Source organism: Exophiala spinifera (genome assembly GCF_000836115.1).
Source record: "Exophiala spinifera strain CBS 89968 unplaced genomic scaffold supercont1.4, whole genome shotgun sequence".
NCBI lineage: Eukaryota > Fungi > Ascomycota > Eurotiomycetes > Chaetothyriales > Herpotrichiellaceae > Exophiala > Exophiala spinifera.
The window spans coordinates 3,224,287-3,244,244 of record NW_015622516.1 but is presented as its reverse complement, the minus strand read 5'-3'; the positions used below and the strand labels follow the sequence as shown (position 1 = coordinate 3,244,244).

At 51.9% G+C, this 19,958-nt stretch overlaps 6 protein-coding genes across 6 annotated transcripts; 2 read left to right on the top strand and 4 right to left on the bottom strand.

Moving 5' to 3' along the window:
* Positions 1–29: 29 nt before the first annotated feature.
* On the bottom strand, positions 30–1,118 carry PV08_06387 (uncharacterized protein; the record flags this gene model as incomplete). Its single annotated transcript, XM_016380725.1, has 2 exons — positions 30–850; positions 992–1,118. The coding sequence occupies 2 exons, from the start codon at positions 1,116–1,118 to the stop codon at positions 30–32; spliced, it is 948 nt and encodes a 315-aa protein (XP_016236552.1).
* An 837-nt stretch (positions 1,119–1,955) lies between these two features.
* On the bottom strand, positions 1,956–4,945 carry PV08_06386 (uncharacterized protein; the record flags this gene model as incomplete). Its single annotated transcript, XM_016380724.1, has 5 exons — positions 1,956–4,357; positions 4,412–4,455; positions 4,512–4,593; positions 4,652–4,748; positions 4,832–4,945. The coding sequence occupies 5 exons, from the start codon at positions 4,943–4,945 to the stop codon at positions 1,956–1,958; spliced, it is 2,739 nt and encodes a 912-aa protein (XP_016236551.1).
* Positions 4,946–5,924: 979 nt separating this feature from the next.
* PV08_06385 (uncharacterized protein) lies at positions 5,925–7,613 on the bottom strand (the record flags this gene model as incomplete). Its single annotated transcript, XM_016380723.1, has 1 exon — positions 5,925–7,613. One exon carries the CDS (start codon positions 7,611–7,613, stop codon positions 5,925–5,927), a length of 1,689 nt encoding a protein of 562 aa, XP_016236550.1.
* A 250-nt stretch (positions 7,614–7,863) lies between these two features.
* PV08_06384 (uncharacterized protein) lies at positions 7,864–11,398 on the top strand (the record flags this gene model as incomplete). Its single annotated transcript, XM_016380722.1, has 5 exons — positions 7,864–8,688; positions 9,778–10,182; positions 10,256–10,494; positions 10,566–11,046; positions 11,183–11,398. The coding sequence occupies 5 exons, from the start codon at positions 7,864–7,866 to the stop codon at positions 11,396–11,398; spliced, it is 2,166 nt and encodes a 721-aa protein (XP_016236549.1).
* An 853-nt stretch (positions 11,399–12,251) lies between these two features.
* Positions 12,252–14,461, bottom strand: PV08_06383 (uncharacterized protein; the record flags this gene model as incomplete). Its single annotated transcript, XM_016380721.1, has 4 exons — positions 12,252–13,002; positions 13,126–13,645; positions 13,737–14,037; positions 14,168–14,461. The coding sequence occupies 4 exons, from the start codon at positions 14,459–14,461 to the stop codon at positions 12,252–12,254; spliced, it is 1,866 nt and encodes a 621-aa protein (XP_016236548.1).
* A 1,281-nt stretch (positions 14,462–15,742) lies between these two features.
* Positions 15,743–18,043, top strand: PV08_06382 (uncharacterized protein; the record flags this gene model as incomplete). Its single annotated transcript, XM_016380720.1, has 1 exon — positions 15,743–18,043. One exon carries the CDS (start codon positions 15,743–15,745, stop codon positions 18,041–18,043), a length of 2,301 nt encoding a protein of 766 aa, XP_016236547.1.
* Positions 18,044–19,958: the final 1,915 nt, after the last annotated feature.

Here is a 19,958-nt window from a genome sequence, read left to right as displayed (position 1 = left end):
TATGTAACGCTGACAAATCGTCCGTCGTGTCATGACTCTCGTGGCTGCACGATGAGGACGAGACTCGCACCAATACCCTCACTGTCCAGAGGCCGCTCGTCAAATTCATCCTGGCCTGCTGCCGGTACATACAACTTGACCTCTCTTATCCCGACACCACGTTCCTTCAACCATGCATCGTCCTCGCTATCTCTCGGGGCGTGGATCTCAATGCCGATCCTGTCCTTGACACCTTCCATGGCTGCCGCATTTGGCGAACTCAAGAGAAAACTCACATTGGTGTTGGGGAGGTACCGAAACCCGCCGTGGACCTTCGCTTCGGCGCCACTCACGGAGCTGTACAACTTCGTATAATTCTCGATGCTAGACTCGGGTACCACGACGTCGACAGACATGATGCCCTTGGCGCCGCAAGGGTGAGTGGAGATCGAAGGATCGGTGTATGGGACCCGGAGGTTTCTATCCGTGACGTCGTGGCAGAAGAAAGGCGTGTCAAGCCGGCCGGCAGGAAAGTATCGATCGATCGGCTTTGGAACTTTTGGTGCTTCATTATCAACCAACGGCTTCGTGACGAACCATTCGCACTGTTTCCCATCTTTCCTTTTGCGTCCGCCGGAGAGTGGCTGCTTGAAGCGTATACCGAGGCCGCCATCTCCGCCCGCCGACTCGAGTCGTTCTGTGACCGCGGCATGCGTCTCCTGTGCGCTTTGCGGGGTAGTGAGGGCAAAGTCGATGAGTCCTGGAGACTTTGGCGCCCAATCGAAGAATTCTTTCGGTTCCGTTATCCAATTCAACAGTTCGATGTACGTGCCATCGGCGAAGATGATCAGCTTATTTCGGGAAGAGCCCCCTGGATATGAATATCATGAGCTGAGGGAAATTTTGCAAAGATACGAAGAAGAAGTATGTGCGCAAGAGCTATGCGATTTCAAACGAGCGCGAATTCGTGGGGAGCTGCCCAGAAGAACAGTCTCAGACATGGATTACTTACCTGCGTGAGTTCCTCCTTCTATGACGTTGAAATTATCGCTCAGCCACGGCGGAAGATTCTCAAAATCATGTGTGCTCAACAGAAGGATAACATGGTCGTGGCTGTACTCGGATATAGCTTTACTCATTGCAGTGATTGTGAGCTTGTTTTGAGCAACAGATGGCCCGCTGGGCTGCGAAGATAACGGCGCAGTGGGAGGACGACCGAGGTCAAAGAGATCGAAGACTCGTCCGGTTCAGGAAATTTAGCGACGATGTTGTACTTCTCGATGCTGAATCAGTCAAGGAGTGAGTCAGATCAGTCCTCATATATAATAGTGTCTCCTGGCGGGCGGATATCACCGAATAGGAATATGGAACATTGAGTACAGTCATCCAGTCATCCAGTCACCCGCAAAAGCAGATCACAATAGCAAACTGACCAAATTGTCTTGGCACATTTGTCGGCTTTGACGGAGTCCACAGCCCTCGTGCTGGGCTTCCGTACTCAAACGACACTTGTTCAGGTCAGTCCTCCTATCAAAGATTGAGAAGTACTACCAATTTTGAAGCAGAGAATGGTTCATAGGTACGGTAGAGAAGTGCTTGCCCGGTGCAGCTTCGCATTAATACGGACCGGCTGCACCTTCAGACTGTTGGTCCCTTCTACTACTACACCCACACCCAGGTTTTCTGGTGCCGCCTCACTCCTCCATGCGTATGCCCCTGCCAAAACTGCATTGCTGCCGGCGATTCGAGCAGCAGGGCACGAGCCTCAGCTCAGCTCAGCATAACACCATCGTCCAATCGCGCAGCCCTAGCTAGCGCCATCCATTGCCCGTCATTCGTTCATATCAGCCCAAGACATTATCATGCCTTAAATACGCTCCGTGTAATTCCCTTTCCCCTGATTTATATGGTACAGAATCATCAAACTCCATCAACACCTTCGCCAGAAACCGAACGACAACGTTGCGTGCCTGGCTCTATTCCTGTGTATTCGCCGCTTGATTTTGCTCAGAGGAGGTCGTCGTGTTCGTCGTAGACGGGTCATCCGATTTGTTCGCCGCATTGGACAGACTGATCGCGATCTTCCGCGTCTTTCGTGCTTCTACATGATTCTCAGAATCGTCGTTGCTCGATAGCACAGATCGGTCCGCGGCTTGCTTTGACCTTAGAAAGCCCTTCTTGCGCTTTAACGAACCAGAAGACCCGAGACTAGTCGCGCTCGAAGAAGAATTTCTCCTCTTCGGCCCTCCTGTCAGCTTGCCCAATTCATCTTCTTCATCATCCTCTTGCCGCCGTCGCTTCTCGATGAGGCGTTCGGGCGGATGTTGTAATTCGGTTTCTTTCATTTCAGGTGACGGCTGCAGCTTCTTGTCAGATATTGCCCTGTTCTCAGGCGATGAAACGTCTTTCGAGCTCTCTGGAGTTGGGGGGGTTTGGGGTGTGGCCGATTTGGTGTCCGTATTCTCGTCGTCCTCGTCGTCGGGGTAGTCAACCAGGGGTTTACTGATAGGAGAAGCAGCTCCATTCATCATTTCCGACTTCATTCGCTTACGGTGCCACTGCATCCGTTCGGAGACGTCTTTCATACTCTCACGATCAGCATCACCTTCGTGTTCGTCCTCTTCGTCATCAGACGTATTGAAATACTCTTCTTCGTTGGCGTCCATCTCCTGGAGACCTTGCCATCTTCCATTCACATGGCTACGGTTCATTGGAGGGGTGGCATCGTCCTGGCTGAAGAGTGTGTGATCAGGCTCAGGATGGTCCACAGTCAGCTGTTCGAATCTCATGGAAATCTGTTCAAATGTATCGACATAAGTTATGTCTTGAAGTTGTTGCCGATAATTTTCGCCAAGGTGAAGGATGACGGGTTTGATCGCCTCCCTTTTGATGAATTCGAACAATTCCAGACAGGCAGAATTTAGAAGGTTGTCTCTAGGCATGGTGTCGATCACTATCCCCAAGATTGCACCTAGTGCTCCGCTTTTGATGACTTGAGCGGCGTAAAACTGATCTTGCAGTGATACGCACGTCCGGAAGAATTTCAAGGCGGTCAACTTCAGAGGTTTCTGAGGCACCTGCAACAACTGGGCGACTCGAGGTGGTGGATTTTCGGAGATGATGAAAGACCGACTTCTGATAGAGTGTTGTCGGACAAAAAAAGTCAAAATCTCTACCAGATATGAGAACAACGACACCTCTTGATAGCTGAAGTTTTGCAGGGATTCTCGAAACTCGAGGTCTTTGAGTGGCTTGAAAAGTTTCCTGCAAGAGCGATCAAAATTCTCTTGCGCAAACTCCTCACGTTTCTGCTGCGCGTCCGTCATTTGGGGCGGCCTCGACAATTTTGTCATGAACTCGGAGTTCTGTCGGTTACCCATGGGGTCATTGGAGGGCGGTTGAGGGTCTAGCAGTATTTTGATAGCATCAGCAAGCTGATTTTTGACGCCCAGGTCAGTCTCGGCGTGAAGGAGGTCGATGAGCGTGTCGGTCAACGGCGTTTTCTTTTCGTGAACGGCTTTTAGCATGTAACCTCTCATCATATTGGGATCGTGATCCAGCAGAGCGACAAGAATGTCGATGCCTGTTGTTCTCATCGACGCTTCCGGATGCTTGACCGCAAACGTGATGACCGAAAAGAGGCCATGCGCGATGAAATTGTTGAGCAAGTTAGCCCGAGCCTGCATCTGCAATGTTTTGGCGATAGCAGCGCATTGCTGTAGGAAATGGACGGCTTGTTCCTTTCGCTTCACATCGGCGTTTTCGGGGCTGAAAATTGCGAACAGCTCCTTCAAGAAAGAGGTGTTATTTTGCAGATGCTGGACGATATCGACCTGATTAAAGAATATCAGGGAGTTCAGTACGCCAAAGGTCGGATCGTCGAGAATGCGAGCCAATACAACATCTTTCAAGTATTGTAGCCTCCATGTTTGCCTTATCTTGCGCTTGATGTTAGGATCTTTGATCTCCACCACCTCCTTGTATCTTGACTCGTCCGATAAATACTGTCGATGGTTTGCTTTGTGAGTAGGAAAGTCGGGATCGTACTCGAGTGCCCCAACAACACCGATAATGATATCGTCCGTGACTAGATGTTCAATCACTGTATTGTCGTTCATGAGGATCAATGCCTTCATAATATTGCACAGCCGATGTAGATCCTGAAGGCTTTCCAGGTCCTCTGCCATTTCCACGAGAGGAATAAGTTTTTCCACATAGTGTTCCTTCATCAGAAACTTTGCCAGTGCTTCTCGGCCGCCTTGAGTAATGCTTGCCTGTCGAATGTTCTGCTCGATCTCGTCCAGGTTGTTAAGCTCGGGAGGATTCAGAGTGAAGGAGGTGGAAATACTGTCCAGTGCATCGTCCGAAAGGCCGTCATCTATGGTATCGATTAGTACGCCGTCATAAATGGCCCGACTCTTGTAGAACGTACCAGGTAGCGACATCAACTGCTGCTGAACTTGGTGTACGAATTCCCTGGACTTCGTCAGCATCTTACTCGGCGTATCGGCGTAGGGTAGTCCTGTTCTTACCAGATGACGGCGCAACCTTCCGCCTCCTGGAAACTCAGTGCCATATCAGTGCCATTGGTCTCCGTCCATACAATCAGAGTGTCTAACACGCGTCAGCGACTTGCTCACAGAAGCAGTAGGCGCGAATAAGAATATCCGACCTTGTTGTTTCTGATATCCATCATCTTTCACTATTTTCGTTTCGAGCAACATGTGGTCAGGTTGGTCTTCCGACTCCACGTAGATACGCGGTTCATCCTGATGGCAAAAACTTAGCAGAGGTCTGTAGAAGTTGAGGCGCACAGCATTGCGCACGCCGATGAAGGTGGTTTTGGACGTACATTGACGACCTGGCCGGTGCAGAACCCGGTACCTCGGTCGAACCAGTCATTGTCGCGCAACTCATAGACTTTTACTCTCTTTTTGTCGTTGGCAAGCGGCGCTTGCATTGCCATGACGGAGGCAGAGGAGATAGCGAATGGACATCAGCAAGCGAAGGATTCTGAAATCGCTTGCTGACTATGATTTAGAGGTGGTCAAGGCGCGACCGCGAGGTGAGGTTGATTCTCGTGGTACAGAACGTGCGACGCGGGGCGGGATCAAGCAAGCACAAGCGTCTTGCACGAAAGGATCTTGGGAGGCGAAGGTCGGGCGCACAGTTCGCGATGATTGTCGTCGTCGTATGGTCGCAGCCCGGATCCGGCAATGGAGAACAGATCGAGCAAATTCAATGGTACCGTGAGAGATGACGTGCGATGCGACTGTGCGAGGTTGTCGCGATGGATGGTGACAGACGGATGATAACTAGATTGGTGTGGCTACAAGGTAGCAGAAAGGATGAGCAGGCTAAGGCGTGAGCTTGTGGACTCCAGACGAAGCGTGAAGGCCCAATGCCCGGTGCCGGGGCTCGGAGCAGGGTTTGAACCCACAGGGCCGCAGGACGCCAGAAGACGATGAATCGATGATGCGCTTAGCGTGGGTGACGCCCCCGTGCCAGCACTCGGACGGAGTACCGTAGGCGTCCACGAGATGGTGAAACAGACGCGTGCGCGAGAAGACGTTCGCCTGCACCAGTATAGTGTCTTCTTCGTGTGAAGCTGTCGATGAGGCCTTGATGATGAGGAACGAGTTCGCGAGGCATTGAACAATCGACGTAGCGCAGGCAGATGGAAAGTCACCGTTGAGGCAGGACACAGATGACATCAAATACGCAGGCCAAAAAACAGTGTGGCGAGCATCTTGCAACTCTCCTCTATCACCTCCAGCTTCGACTTCGACCTGGTACTCTGTACAGACTGCGGCCTACGGACTACCTCCTCCTCGTATCCAGTCAATGCGCACCTCTTTCGGTCTCTTCACATCCATTACTCAATTCTATCCGTCTCGTGTCATTCTATCGGCCGTGGATGCGACGAGTCCAGGACGACTATTTCTTTAATATATCGCAATGCCAGTATCCCACCACCTGTCGCCCTTATGCCATCCGAGAGACTTCGAGCCTTCTTGGTACCATGCCCACCACCCCTCGTCCTTGCCTCCAGGCCCGAATCCGAGTCCCCGAAGAACACTGATCGGGACGGGTTCGAACAACCACAGACCACATCTCGCAAAGTCATCGGCTAGGAGCGGTCCGGTGAAGAAGAGGTAGGCCATAACATATAGCACGTTTCCTGTATGTCTGATTGCCGGAGGCAGTGATTTTGCATGAGGGACATACTTGAAGACAGAATTGACGAACAGTGACTGTAGCAATACTCCAAATCCCTGACTGAGGAAGAAAAGTAGCGGCCCCGAGAAGGGTCGTGTCGGGATAATTGAAAACGTTGTATAGCTACCGGCGGCATGGATCGATCCTGACAAGCCAAAGGCCACCAGGAGCTGGATCACTCGCGCAAGGTTGCCACGTTTGTCAATCCCCGTTCTTTCTATGATGAAGCGGGCTGGTTCGGAGATGCCAAATCTAAACATTTGATGCCAGAACTTGCCCCAGAATCCTGCTAGTCCTGTAGGAAATACTGAAGCTGTAAGCGGATACCAGAATGGAGCGTACATCCAAGGTTCCAGCAGAGGAGCCTTCGTGAAATGTGAAATGTCCACCAAAGTAGGTAGGATGGATGTAAAGAACAGAGGACTCAGGCTAAATATTAGAGTAAGTGCACTGATCACTCCAGACATGGACATGAGCAGTCGCACAAAGCGTGTAGCGATAGGCAGCGCATCATTGACTGCCGCCAGCCATGGCCACGGCGTAGGCGAATCGAGCGGTGCTTTTCCCAGGAAGTACGGGTCGGTGATCATTGTTGTTTTCAAAAAATCCAGCAATAGGTAGCCAACGACAAAATCTTGAACGGCCTGGCGTCGGAGAGTTTGCAGGGTCTGCTTCGGCACAGCTGTGGTCGTGCTTCGTCCACCACCTTTGCAGAGCCCAGCAGAAGGGTCAGGAGGAACAGGGCCATCGATACCTCCCAGCGTCGGGATACGATGTCCCCAATTTGGCCCCCGATAGCTGGTCATGAGGTCCATCACCCAATCGAAAGCGTGCAGGAGGCCTTTGCCGTGAGGGAATCCTTGCCATACCAAATCATAGGGTTGTGTTGCGGGCCGCGTAGAGTCGGGTACCGGACTCTGCTTCACGTCTGTGGAAGTATAGATACCTGGCACTTTGCGTTTCCTCACGTCTACCTTTGCTGGGGCGTCCGCACGAGCTGGTGATGTAGTAGCGTCGGGCTGGGAATGTTTGTGTTCCACTCTTGGTGTTCGAATCTCTAGCCGTCGAAAGCTGTGTGCAGGATCATTGAACAGGAGTAAAACTCCTGCCATGATAATCCCCCATTGGTTGACCAAACCGATGCCATACCCACTGGCCATCGATAGTGTCCGACGGTGAGCATAGAGATAAAGGCTATGTACCACGGTCAGGATGAACGTTAGGAGCCTGACGAATACTGCTCGCTTGCGAGGGAGCCGGGGAGCTATCATCAGAGCAAGGAGAAGATATGCTGACGGAAGGCCATCCAATGGATAGAGGAACGGTGTGAACTCTTTCGAAGCGATTGCTGCATCGTATAGCCGTTGTCGTTCTGCCAGTGTTTGACGATAAAGAGAAACGCCCTGAGAAATCATCGCTGGGGTTACGCATCAAGCGAGGAAAGGAACAACAAGTACGGACGATAAACACAGGACTGCAGGATTTAACACAAGTCATGACGTGAACTGAAACCGGCGAGAGAGAACAAGGAGCATACCGCAGTGATTAGAGTCGCCTCAACGAATGTAATTTCCTCTTGTATGATGCCTTGAGTACAAGATATAAGGGCGGTTCGTTTGTGTCAGCGCTCAGGGCAACCAATCACGAGACTTGAGATCACATAACATGGGTGTCGAACCCTCTTCTTCCTCCTGCGTGTCTACGCAACTCGAATGGGACACTCGCACTGTATCCAAAGCCCGCACATCGATTTCATGCTGCTCAGTCTCCTCAGTAGTCGCCAACGGTATGGACGTGACTATGCCTCCGGTAGGTGACCTTCTACCTTCATGCTACTACATCCCTAGTTTCATCAATCGCGCCGAGGAAGACCGAATCATCAAAGACATTCGAAAGGTCCCTGATTCACGCTGGACCGTTCTGACCCATAGAAGACTTCTCTCTCTTCCCTCGACGCTCACCGGCCCTGCCCGTGACACTCTTCTTGACGCGCCGTTACCCTCCTACCTCGCCTCCGTCGTTGCTCGACTGAAAGAGAGTAGATATTTCACAGACTCTACGCATCAACAGCCTAATCACGTCCTTATCAATGAATACAAACCTGGAGAGGGGATTATGCCACACGAAGATGGACCGGCTTATGCTCCCATCACTGCCACTGTGAGTTTGGGCAGTCACACTGTTCTTGAGATCTACAAGAAGAATGATGTGGGAGAGCGAGAGGCACAACCATCGTGGCGCATCTTGCAGGAACCGTGCAGTCTGCTGGTCACGACAGGACACATGTACGCTCAGACACTACATGGCATTTCTGAAATTACGGTCGATGAGAACTTGAATTCTGACCATATTGTGAATTGGGATCTGGTTGAAGAGAAGGGTGCATACCAATCTGGCAAAGCAGGTAGAGGAACAAGAATCAGCCTGACATTTCGAGACGTTACGAAGGTCGCAAAACTTGGGGGAGCCATGAAATTCATGTCCAAGAGGGTTTGATCATCGACTGTGTCCTCGAAAAGACGAGATCGGCTCCATGATTGCGTCGACCAAGCGTTGGACCGTGTCAAGGTAGTTTTATCGACTCTGTTTGGTCGGCACCAGGGAAGCTCTCGAACCTCTTTGAGGCTTTACTCAACAGGAGTGAAAAATCTGGTCTCTGTACTCCTGGACACAGGCCGGCAGATCGCGCAGATCGCGTCTACCCTTCTGGAGCATGCTATTCGTGCAAGGACAAGGGTGCTGTATCTGGCCAAAGTCCAGAAGCCGATGGCCGATTATAGAGTCTCCGAAGCAATCCGTGTCAGAAGGTGACAAAGGAACGGTACGAGCTGGTGAAAGTATCTATCTGCCGGCACACAGTGTTCGGCCATAAGCCGTCACAGTATCTCAGTCAGCATCCACCAATCTGACAACGCACATTTCGCCTGTAGCACTTAATTACGGTGTTGTTGCGAGAAGCGGGAATCACGGACACTATATTTCCAGACACGACGAGATTCTTTACTGAAGACATCGAACCTCTTTCGCCTCGCTGCTCGACTTCAGGCTGATAATGATAGACTGCGACTCGATGTGATCTGTGAGGAGGTTGAGAAGATTGAGCCCGTAGTACATGACTTGGGATCTCGAACCCTCTCGGCAGCCAGCGCTATATACATACCCCGGACGGCATGGCGGTAGCTTCGCCTAGGCCGTCTAGTTCGAATGGAGCTTTCGGATGATGAGAAGATGTCGGTGCCACGGAAAAGGCATCCAATCCCGCAGCTCAGCGCCCGCTCTGCACGATTACGAGTTTCCAGCCCGAGCAACAGAAACCAATCGTGGGCAATGCATGAGGCCCGTCAACGAGCGTCACCGAGCGCCAATGCTTGAGATCGTCGACTCGGCATCGATTGCTCCCCTCGAGGCTGGTCATCTGGACCGTTCTTCCTGTCAGCTGAAGTGCCGCAGTTCGTCTTTTGTCCTCTCAATTTGCCTTTTGCTTCCATGTCTATGCCACTGACCTGACTAGATGCAATGGCTTGGTCTGCACGCTTCGCCGCACCTTAGAGCTCGTCGAGGCGAGCCTAATTTCAACAGTCTCTACTACAGAAGGGTCGTTCATCTTGCTGGGTGCTCGCGGCTGGCCAAATTCGGAGGTGCCGTCGACTACGCCGGGCACGGAAAGTCAATGATGGTAGAGGTGCAATGACCGAGTACCATAAACCTTTCACGGCGGCAGAGTTGCAATCCCTCGACATCGTCGCGAGGGTGACTGCATGTCTATCACTCGCAGGATCCTCCTTCACCATCATCAGTTTCCTGAGCTACGCACCACTTCGTAAACCTGTCAATCGACTCGCCTTTTCCATAGCCATTTCGAACGTCTTTGGCTGTTTGGCTTACAGCTGGGGGCGACATCCTGTTGCTGCAGGAAGGCATTCGGCATGGTGCCAAACCCAGGGACTGTTCATCACTTGGTTTGTGATGACTGATCCTCTCTTGGTACGACGCAACTCTCATCGGTCTCTGCGACTGTTCGAAATCGATTACATCTTGATAGCTAACCAATTCAAAGGTCATGGTGCTTGCATTTAATGTATTCCTAACTGTCCGCACGAGTCGAAATGCAAACCGACTAAAAACCATCGACTTCTACGGCATTTGCTTTGCATTCGTTGCACCAGCTATACCGGCATTTGTCTTTCTGTGCTGGAGACCAGATGGCAAGACTGTGTATGGGGATGCCACTTTATGGTGCTGGATTGCCCGGGAGAAGGACATTCTTCGTCTGGTGGAATTTTACATTCCCGTATGGTACGTTGCAACTCAACTTTTACCTTTCGACGGTCGCCGAGGCCATGATTTGTTGACGGACGTTCACCAAGGGTTATGATCTTCACTTCGATATGTCTCTTTGCTTTGAGCGGCAAGCAAATCCTCCAAGTCCGCAAGAAGCTCAAGATTGCCAGCTGCAAATTCGACTCTAGAGAGGCAGTCTGTTCGCCCGAGGCCAGAGAACGGCGATTTTCGATCTCCGCTCGCGCTTTCATTTCGCGAACATTCAGCACAGACTCACGAATCCCGCCCTCGTTGTCTACCAACAGTTTCAAACCCGAAGTCGAGCATGTGACCATTGAGCGCGTTGTTCCCGTTCACTCACGCGAGGAACTGGATCCAAATGATGTCTTGCCGAACATGATAATGACGACGACCACGACCACAATGGCATCCACTTTGCCAATCCTCGATCCATCATCCTCAGAAAAGGGCCGAAGTCGAGCAAAGACTGCATCAAGGTTTGACAAGATACACTGGAAATATGCCAAATTCGCCTTTCTTTGCACGGTAGTTCTATTCATCACCTGGGTATGTCACCTGCGTTTTCTTCAGTTCCTACTCTCTGCCCTTTGTGTGTGTGGAAAGAGAGAGAGAGAGAGAGCGGCATCACTACCTCGCCCTTGCCTACATTGTCACAGACTAACCACCCCATCCCGGTTTATAGATCCCCATCAGCATTAACAGAGTATACAACAACTTCATCAACCCAGACCATCAGATCTTCGGCCTCTACTTTGCGTCGGCACTATGCATGCCGCTTCACGGATTCGGCAATTTCGTGATTTACACCACGACAAGCTGGACTGAGTGCCGGGACTTCATCACGTGTTCCGGTCACCGGTCGTCGACAAGGAACTCTAGACGGTCGTCTCACGCTTGAACTTTGACTTCACGGATTCGAGGACCGAGGTACAGTATGTTGCTCTTAAATGATTGTGGGGGGAGGGGTTGTGGATTGAGCAGTCAAAAGTGAGCGGTTGGTCGAACAAGGTATTTTTCGAAGCCAACAAGACATCACGGCACCTGTTGCAACGCAGATTGTGGGGACTTGCTGCACCCATACCCTATGACCTAGGTACCTGACCTACGGTCTTTAGACACTCTACCTAGGTTGATGAGTCAGGTATACTACCCACGTCCCACGGGCAGCGCGGTAACCTCGGCATGAGTGAGTTATGGTCTAGAATACCCTTTGTATCATATTCGCTAGCCATTTCCAGAAGCTACAAGTATGAACTCTACAAATGACCAGGTGACAAGGTTTCTGGTCGGCATGTCCCCACGAGATTGCAGTAACAGTCCCCCGATACCATTTCACTGGATCCCACAACTGCCGAGATTTAGTTAGAGAGGGAAGGTCTCGATGCCCCTTGCATAGGGTGTCCTTTGCCACTATTTGTATCGAATCGCCAAGGTCAATCGTCGGCATTCTAGTAAGGGATATTTTGTTGGTCGGTCAGCTTAAGATGCAGAATGTTGCCCTTTCGCGGATCACAGGACTGTCCTATTGAAGCAAAGGACAAGCTACGCATTACGATATCGAGATTGTCCGCTTGAATGGTACATGGTTGTTACAATTCTTCGTGCATCTGGTCGCAAGAGAAGAGCCCAGTCCAGCATTGGGCTGGGTTTCTCAGTGTACCTTTAGACAAGCCATTCAAGCAAGCGCAAGGAAGTCTCCCCTATGATCCCTACCAGTATCACCAGATCCGCAATTGACACACTCACGCCGCCTAGGCGTTCTGTTGCTCCTGAGTATCATCGCGATGATGATGGTGCTTTGCATGCAGATCCTCCACGGGGGCATCGACAGCATAGTTCATGGTCTTGCGCATGTCTCCTAGGAACAGGCACAGAATACACGCCAGCGCACCGAACGGCGCGGCGATGATGTACACGACACGGAGACTGTCGGCAAACGCCTGTTTCAACCCCGCAACACCAGCTGCGATGATGGCAGGATTCACTCCTGGGATCTTGGCTAGTGCAGCTTTATCGCCGCCGGCGAGCGCACCAATGAATGCCGCCAGACTGGTCGCAGGTAGCCCTGCCTTGAGCGCAGCCTTACCGACATCGTTTGGCAGCTTTGTGTCGAGTCGGGTGTTCAGGGACGCAGAGTATATGGCGGTAAATACTGTGGCGGCGACGGCTCGGGAAGACGTGGTGACCGCAGTGGCGGTTGCGATGAGGCTATGAGGCGTGCTAAGCTGGACGCCCGTGATGACGAGAATGAGAGGCGCGCCAAAGCCGAACCCGGCCAGGGCAGCAAAGGCAAGTTGGTTAAAGTCGTCGCCTGGTTCGATGGTGCAGAGGCCGACGATACCTCCGGTGAAGAGGAGGAAGCCAACGAATAAGGGTTCGCGAATGGTGCGGAAACGGGTCGAACTGTACCCCCAGACCAGGGTAGAGAGGAGGCCAGCCACCCAGTACGGCTGGGATCGCGCCACTATCAGGAAAGGGTCTGACTCGAAGAGACTCGAGGACCTATTGTCAAGAGTGAGTAAGCCACAGAACTAATCAGGCATGCATTGGTATCAATGTTCCCCCAGCCGTCACTGGTTTGGGACCACAGGAAAAACCGAAGCGGGTGTGAGAAGGGTATCTTACATGACGGGGAAGAAGACGATGTAGGAAAACAGTAGAATTCCTTCGACAAAGATGAGGCCAACGCAGATGGCAAAGGTGCGACCCTTGTTCTTGCCTCCTTTGAAAAGATCGTGGTGCAGGACTCCGGTCCGAGTCCCTTTCCATTCGTACAGGCCGAAGGCGATCAAGATGACGATGCCGAGGACCAGAGTGACGAGGGTGCGGGAATTCGTCCATGTATAGAGACCGCCGCCCAGGTTGAGGCCGGTCAAGAAAAGAGAGAGCCCGATCGTCAGCAACGCAATGCCGGGGAGGTCGAGGTGCGTTAGCTTCTTCCAGATCGACAGATGGTCGAGACGTGTGTGTCGCTTAGGAGGTCGGTAGCCGACAAAGATACAGATCGCCGTCAGACCCCAGAGGCCCATCTGGATCCAGTAGAACTTGCGCCAGCCGAATTCGCTTCCTTTAGCGAAAGCGCCGATGATCAACGGACCAGAGATGGCACCCACGGCCGCTGCGATGTTCATCCACGCCTGAGCCACTGTGGCGAGTTAATGCAGGAAGTTAGTCAGTCTGCTTCGTTTCACATTGCGGAGAGTAACAATGGATGTGTTGGGTACGTTGCTACGCACTTGGTCTCCATTTCCTAGGCAAAATCTCGCTTGGTACGGCGTACGCAAGAGGAACCGATGCGAACCCGACGCCGATTAGAGTCTGCGCGGCAATCAGGCGGTAGATGTCGTTCGATCCCGGGGCGATGGCGGCACCGACGAACGAGATTATCGAGGACCCGACGAGGATGAACTTTCTCGCTTGAAACGTATCCGAAGCGGCTGAGATGACCGGTCCGAGGACCGCTTGTACCAGAGACAGGGAATTGGGCACCCAGGTTTCGGCGTCTGGGTTGTTCAGGGACTTGCCGATGATGGAAAGCTGTAAGGAAGAAAGAAGTAAATCATGGTTAGCGGGTGTCAAGTAAGTTAGTCAAGCTGACGATGATCGAAATGATCCAAGTCAAGCAAGCAAGCAAAGGGTGTCGCAGCAGGCGATGTCTCCTACGTACCACTGCCGGAGGTCCCTGCAGAGCAAAGACCTGAACCAGATTGAGCAGGAACATAGCCAGGAGAGCTATGTATGTGCGGGCGTGCAACTCGGGTTCCTCGTCGACATCGTCGTAGGTGAGATTGCCTTGATCTGCATTCTCTCCGACGTCTTCGAGGTGTTTCTCGTCCGAGAGACCACCGGTCTTTTCATCGAACGAAGCCACCTTTTGCTGCTGCTGCTGCTGCTGCTGCTGCTGCTGGGCCGAGCTCGACAACACGTTGTCTGTGGTGGTTGTGGTGGTGTCAGTAGTCATTCTGATGGATGATGGCGATAATGTGTGCGAGTGTTCAGGTGTATTCAGGCGTATTCCAGAGTTGTTCGACCAAGGCGGTGAGTTTTGCTACTGTCCACAATCTCCAACCATGAAGATAAAGGGCGAGAGGTGATACAGCGTGGCAGATGTGCTGGCCCTTGGTAAATAGATAATCGCGAACGTCGTCCGACATTACCGCGGCGTGGAGAATTGGTAATAGACTTGTGGAGAGAGTCGGGGGAGTCCCTCTCTGCGCTCCTGGCCGGGTTTAGTCTGTGAGGGCAGATCATTGAGGGCCCCAGCAAGCTCGGAAGATCGCACCGTGCGAAGCTGCAATGGGCTGTAATTGATTCGCGGGGTTCTGGGGTCTAGCTTGGGTGAAGTGTGGGCGTAGGCGGGACGCCTTGTGGGTTTGTGGGACCTTGACACTCTCCCCGTGTCCCAGACTATCAGGGACGGTGCCCGGTGCACGGAGTACAGTGACCACTACCCAGTGGTGTACAGCTGCTACATGTACTGATAGGTGGGAGGTTTTTACAACCAAATCTCCCCGCCTAAATGTAGAATGGCCTTATCATTCTTTGCGAGATCGAATCATCCAGCCAGACCCACCATCGACCACCACGGACCAGTAGGTCGGCGACCACCTGTTCTTTTGCAATTGCTCTACCCCGGATCCGGTGCTCCCGAGGGTCAATAAACTGAGCTTCAGAGTGGGACTGACACCTGGCATAGTAGACTCGAGCGATTACTAAGGAGACTCACTATTGATTTATTCCTCCGCTATATTCGTAGCTAAGGCATTTGGGGATGATGAGAACAACACGCGACAAGATAGGCCGTCTGCCTGGAGCTCGTAGTGGGAATTATTCACGTGAAAGATAGTCAACTTATTGGGAGCCCAAACCTTTTAGCGATCGAGTTTCTATCGGGCGAAGTACGAACAAGATACTTCTATGTCGCTCGGATGCGCCTGCGAATGGTCATGCTCGTAGAACGGGGGATGACGAGGCTGAACACGCAAGGCTGAACATGCAAGGCTGAGACAACAATTCTGGGCGGTGACGATTCTGCCGTTATTTGTACTGCTTCACTCACGGCGAATCAGCCGGTGTCGAGACACAGGAGACAATGACCCATGATACTTGAGTGGCTTCTGTCAAAGTACCGCACTCAAATGACATCCCGCCGTATTAGACCTCCTTGACCCCAACCTCTCTGCGGTCGACGCAGTCTTCTTACAACTCATGGCTGAGCCCACGCGGACAGGAGACCTCGACAATGCCTCCATTCCACGCGTTCCGAGACGGCTGGACGGACGACGATGAGTCGGATCTTGAAATATATGAGCAAACAGCACCATTACAGAAACAGAAACCTCAACGAGAGCGAGATGCCTCGACGGACGTAGAGCTCGTTGACCATGCCAGGACGAGTAAAGGGACCCCTCCACCTACATCTCTGCACTCCCCTCGAGCCCGAGTCCAACGGGAACGCTATGTACCTGTGGATAAGTCTATCCCCGAAGTTTCGAGCCGAGGGTCTACTCCCGAGTTTCCTACGACAGAGCAAGAGGAGGATGAGAAATGGCAAGAAGAGTTTCTCGGCAAGGGCGACAAAGAGGAATGGCTTGAACTCAGTGAAAGTGGCGATGGTGATGAAGAGACAGACCAACAGAAATATGATAATGATACAATTGAGGTGTCATATGAAGAGAGAACGCTATTGGGAGAGTCTGACGAGTTGCTAAACGGAACGCCCAGTCTGGCCGCACAATGGCAGAATGCTGTGCGTTCCCCTTCGATCTCCATCAGTCAAAAACCGCCACACTCGCCGGAGCCCCAGCAGTCGAGACCACGAAGTGCCAGCACCCAAAAGCTGAGAGGTAACGCCAGCCCGTCCCTTGCTGCACGGCCGCATCGCGAGAAGAAGGATCACCCTCCGTCAAAAACTGCCGCCACACCGGGCGAAACACCTCCCCAGGTTTATGCAATTTCGCGCTCAAATGTACCTGTATTTGAAATAAAGATCAACGGAATTTCGGTGATGCGCAATCAAATGGACTCTTGGGTCAACGCGAGTTCAATGCTCAGGGCTATAGGAGTCAAAGATGGAACGATGAGACGTAAGATCCTGGTACAGACTGGCGGCCCGCAAAGAGTTACCAATGGCGGCCATTGGTTCTATCAAAGCACCTGGGTGCCCCTGGCAACGGCCCGCCACTTAGCCACCATGTATGATACAGAAGATGCCACGCTACCTTTGTTGGAGATTAGCCCAAGTGACCCAATCGAACGTCCAGGTGACATTCGAGAAGCAGTCAGACCACCTACCAATGGAAATCCCGTTTCTGTATCGCCACAACGCTCGGCATCACCATATGAGGACGGCGAGCTTGAGAACATCGCGGACAGGAGCGCACAGGGCCACGGTAGACTCGCGACTCGAGGTGACTGGAGTAACTCGAGCGACAGCGAAGATGACGTGCATTTACCGGCAACTGCAAACCGGCCTGGTCCCACGAGATCTATGGTTACGTCGGATTTACCCAATACCCGGACCGCGCTTCTGGACAGGATGAACAGCGGTAAAAAGAGACATTCTGATATCCCAGATCACAGCGGGGAGCGGCCTGTTCCACCTGCAAAACGTGCCAGAATCGAGAGCTTGTCTGCATTTCCACCACACGTGTCTAGCCAAGATACAGACTCAATTACGGCGAGCTATTCTCGAGGGCGCCGCGACAATGAGAAGCAGGCCGCAAAGGAGCTACGAGGCCTCCTTCCTCAACGATATCTAGACGAAGGCGCCGATCTTGACGGCCGATGCAATCCAACTACAAGAATCATCAAATCCGCAATTGCATTCATAGCAGACCTGTCAGACCAGGCCATTGGTGGTACCACATCGAAGAGCCAACGGCGGGCGAAAAAACAAGGAGAAGAAGCAGGAGACGGCCATTCTCCCGCCCGTTCGCAACCCAAAACTAAGGACTATAACGAGACCTCTTCCGAATCTCTTACACAAGCGCTGATTCAAACGTTGCACCACTCAGAGACAAGGATCGTTACCTCTTGGGAGGGACCAGATCATATGGCGAATCCTCCGTTGAGGGGTCTAGATGTTGGTCCACGGAGGAAATCAAGCGACAACTACTCGAAGAGCAAGTCGGCGATTCAGAGCCTTGAAAAATGGCACAACCTGGACGGCTTACAGAGGGTTTTCCGCCGTCGCGAGATGGCGGACAATACTGCCATGTACGAGGCGATGCAGAAGATCAATAGGCAGCCAATATGGGATAGGTTGACCGAAGACGAGAAGGAGCGCATTCGCACTGACGAGAAAAAGGCAGTCCTGCAACGGCGATTCGAGCAAGGCAAGTCACACTCATATTTTGTAGCACAGCTGATCGACGTCTGCAAGCAGTGCGGTGTCACGGAGTGTGACATGTTGAACATGGTTTTGTCGAAGCTGCCCAAGGCTCGAGCGGCTGTCATTGACCTGTTCAACGACGTGGTCGAGGTGGACGAGTCGGGTAAATTGACAATCATCAAGCCACCGGCTGGGAAAGTGGGTGATTGATACATAGTGAGCCGGGAAATTTGGATGATTTTGCCGCTTACACCTAAGATGAGCCGTGGTCAGTCACTATGAGGACCTCGAGTTGGAAAGTTTTACTTCCATGTCAAGAAGATCAGTCGCTCTCCCCTGCGCAGCCCCCAGGGTCCTAATTACCCACCCACTCACGTGTAGAGGTACATACAAGATAGGTACCGCTAGGTATCTGGTATCTGGCATCTGGGTAGTAGAGTGACGAAGCCAATACGTCTGGGAAGCGGACTGATCTCTGAGCGCACCATTCATCACTACTCGAATGTCACCCGTGGTGCTCTTCTCATCGATTAGCTCCCTCCAAGCTCCTATCATACCCAAGCCCAACTTCCAAGCCCCTTTCATTCCCCATCATGATGCTCAGATCTTCCAACTCCAATGCTGAACTTCATGGGTGCCGCCCCCACGTTCCTGCTTCTCTATTCATATGTCTTTTAATCTGCTTATCAACTAAGTCTACACCGCCGTCAATTTAATTCATGATAACTAGTCAAGATAGACTAGCCTGTCACTTCTTCAAGCACTCGCTCGATTTCGCGCTCTTGTCCCTTCTCTCTCCCTCTCTCTCTTACTGTACTGCTTCTTCTAGCGTTGATGCTTAACAAGAAAAGCCCTTGTCGTCAGAATCGACGGCGTTGAAAAAGATTGAGATGTACCAGGGATGTAGATCTTACGTTCTTGTGTCTGACTGTGCACTCTTGGCTCTCATCGCTCATGCGAGACAGGTTTCCACATCTGTTCGTCATCCAAGAGCACTTCCTCAAGCTCTAGAGGCGCAACGGGAAATGCTGCTTCAAGGTGGTGGACCGAGCACGATGTTGAGCTGGAAGAATGGACCGGTTACCCGACGCAGAGAGGTCTGCCAGGTGTGGAAGAGATGACGGAGGCACAATTCCGTGCCGCTGCCGCGTGGACGCACGCACACCCCTCTACAAATGTGATGGTTCCCTGTCATCTGGTCGCGACGAGCGAAGATGGCGGCCGAATGGTGACCGGTGGACATTGAGCCTCATCGGGTCTGGATTTGACCGACGACTCTAAGCTTTCACAGTCACCAACAAGGGGAGAAAGACAAAATCATATGAAAAGCAGGAGAAACCATTCAATAAGCGGGCTTTGCTTTTCTGCAATGATCGTCTAGGTCTCGAGGTCTACCGGACGGGGTCGCCGATACTTCCGACCACGAGGAACCTATGACAAGGTACACCAGAACCGCAAATCGACAATCTTTGTCAGATCAGAAACATTGCCTATATAGTCGTTTGCAATTGCGACTTCCCTTTTGCAAGACCCGCCCATCTCTGAACTTTGTGTTCCAGATCTCTTTCAGTATGGCACTTTCAAAAAGCACGAACCCCCCCATCCCACCGACCCTGGATCCGTGGGGTGGTAAGATGTCCTAACGGTGTTGATTCGTCGACTAGACATCTCCTTAATCACGGTCTCTGAGAATATTGTCAGTATGCCGGCCCGCAGCACTCAAATGAAGAATAACCGCGATGGCAAGGTGCATCGCGATCACTCGTGGAGAAGGAGGATCAGACGTTCGAGTATTGGTCAAGTAAAGAGTACAGTAGACAGGAAAAATGTGATGGCGCAAAATGCCTATGTTGGCGGAGTCGATGCATTGAGTATGAGGTTCATTGCCTATGGGCTTCAAGTATACTTCGAATCCGCCAAAAGGATGGTAAAAGTCGTGAGTCGATGTTGTCGTATGGCGTTGCTTGGGCGGTCGATATCAGTGACTTCAACTAAAATAAGCCACGCCATTGTCGAACATGTTCAGAGTTTGTATGTGGAGAGTCTGGTGTTGCTGAAAGTGTATTGTGAATGTCTTTAGGGACAAGATAGCTTTGAAGCATGCACCCATCGGGGCGCCAGTGCT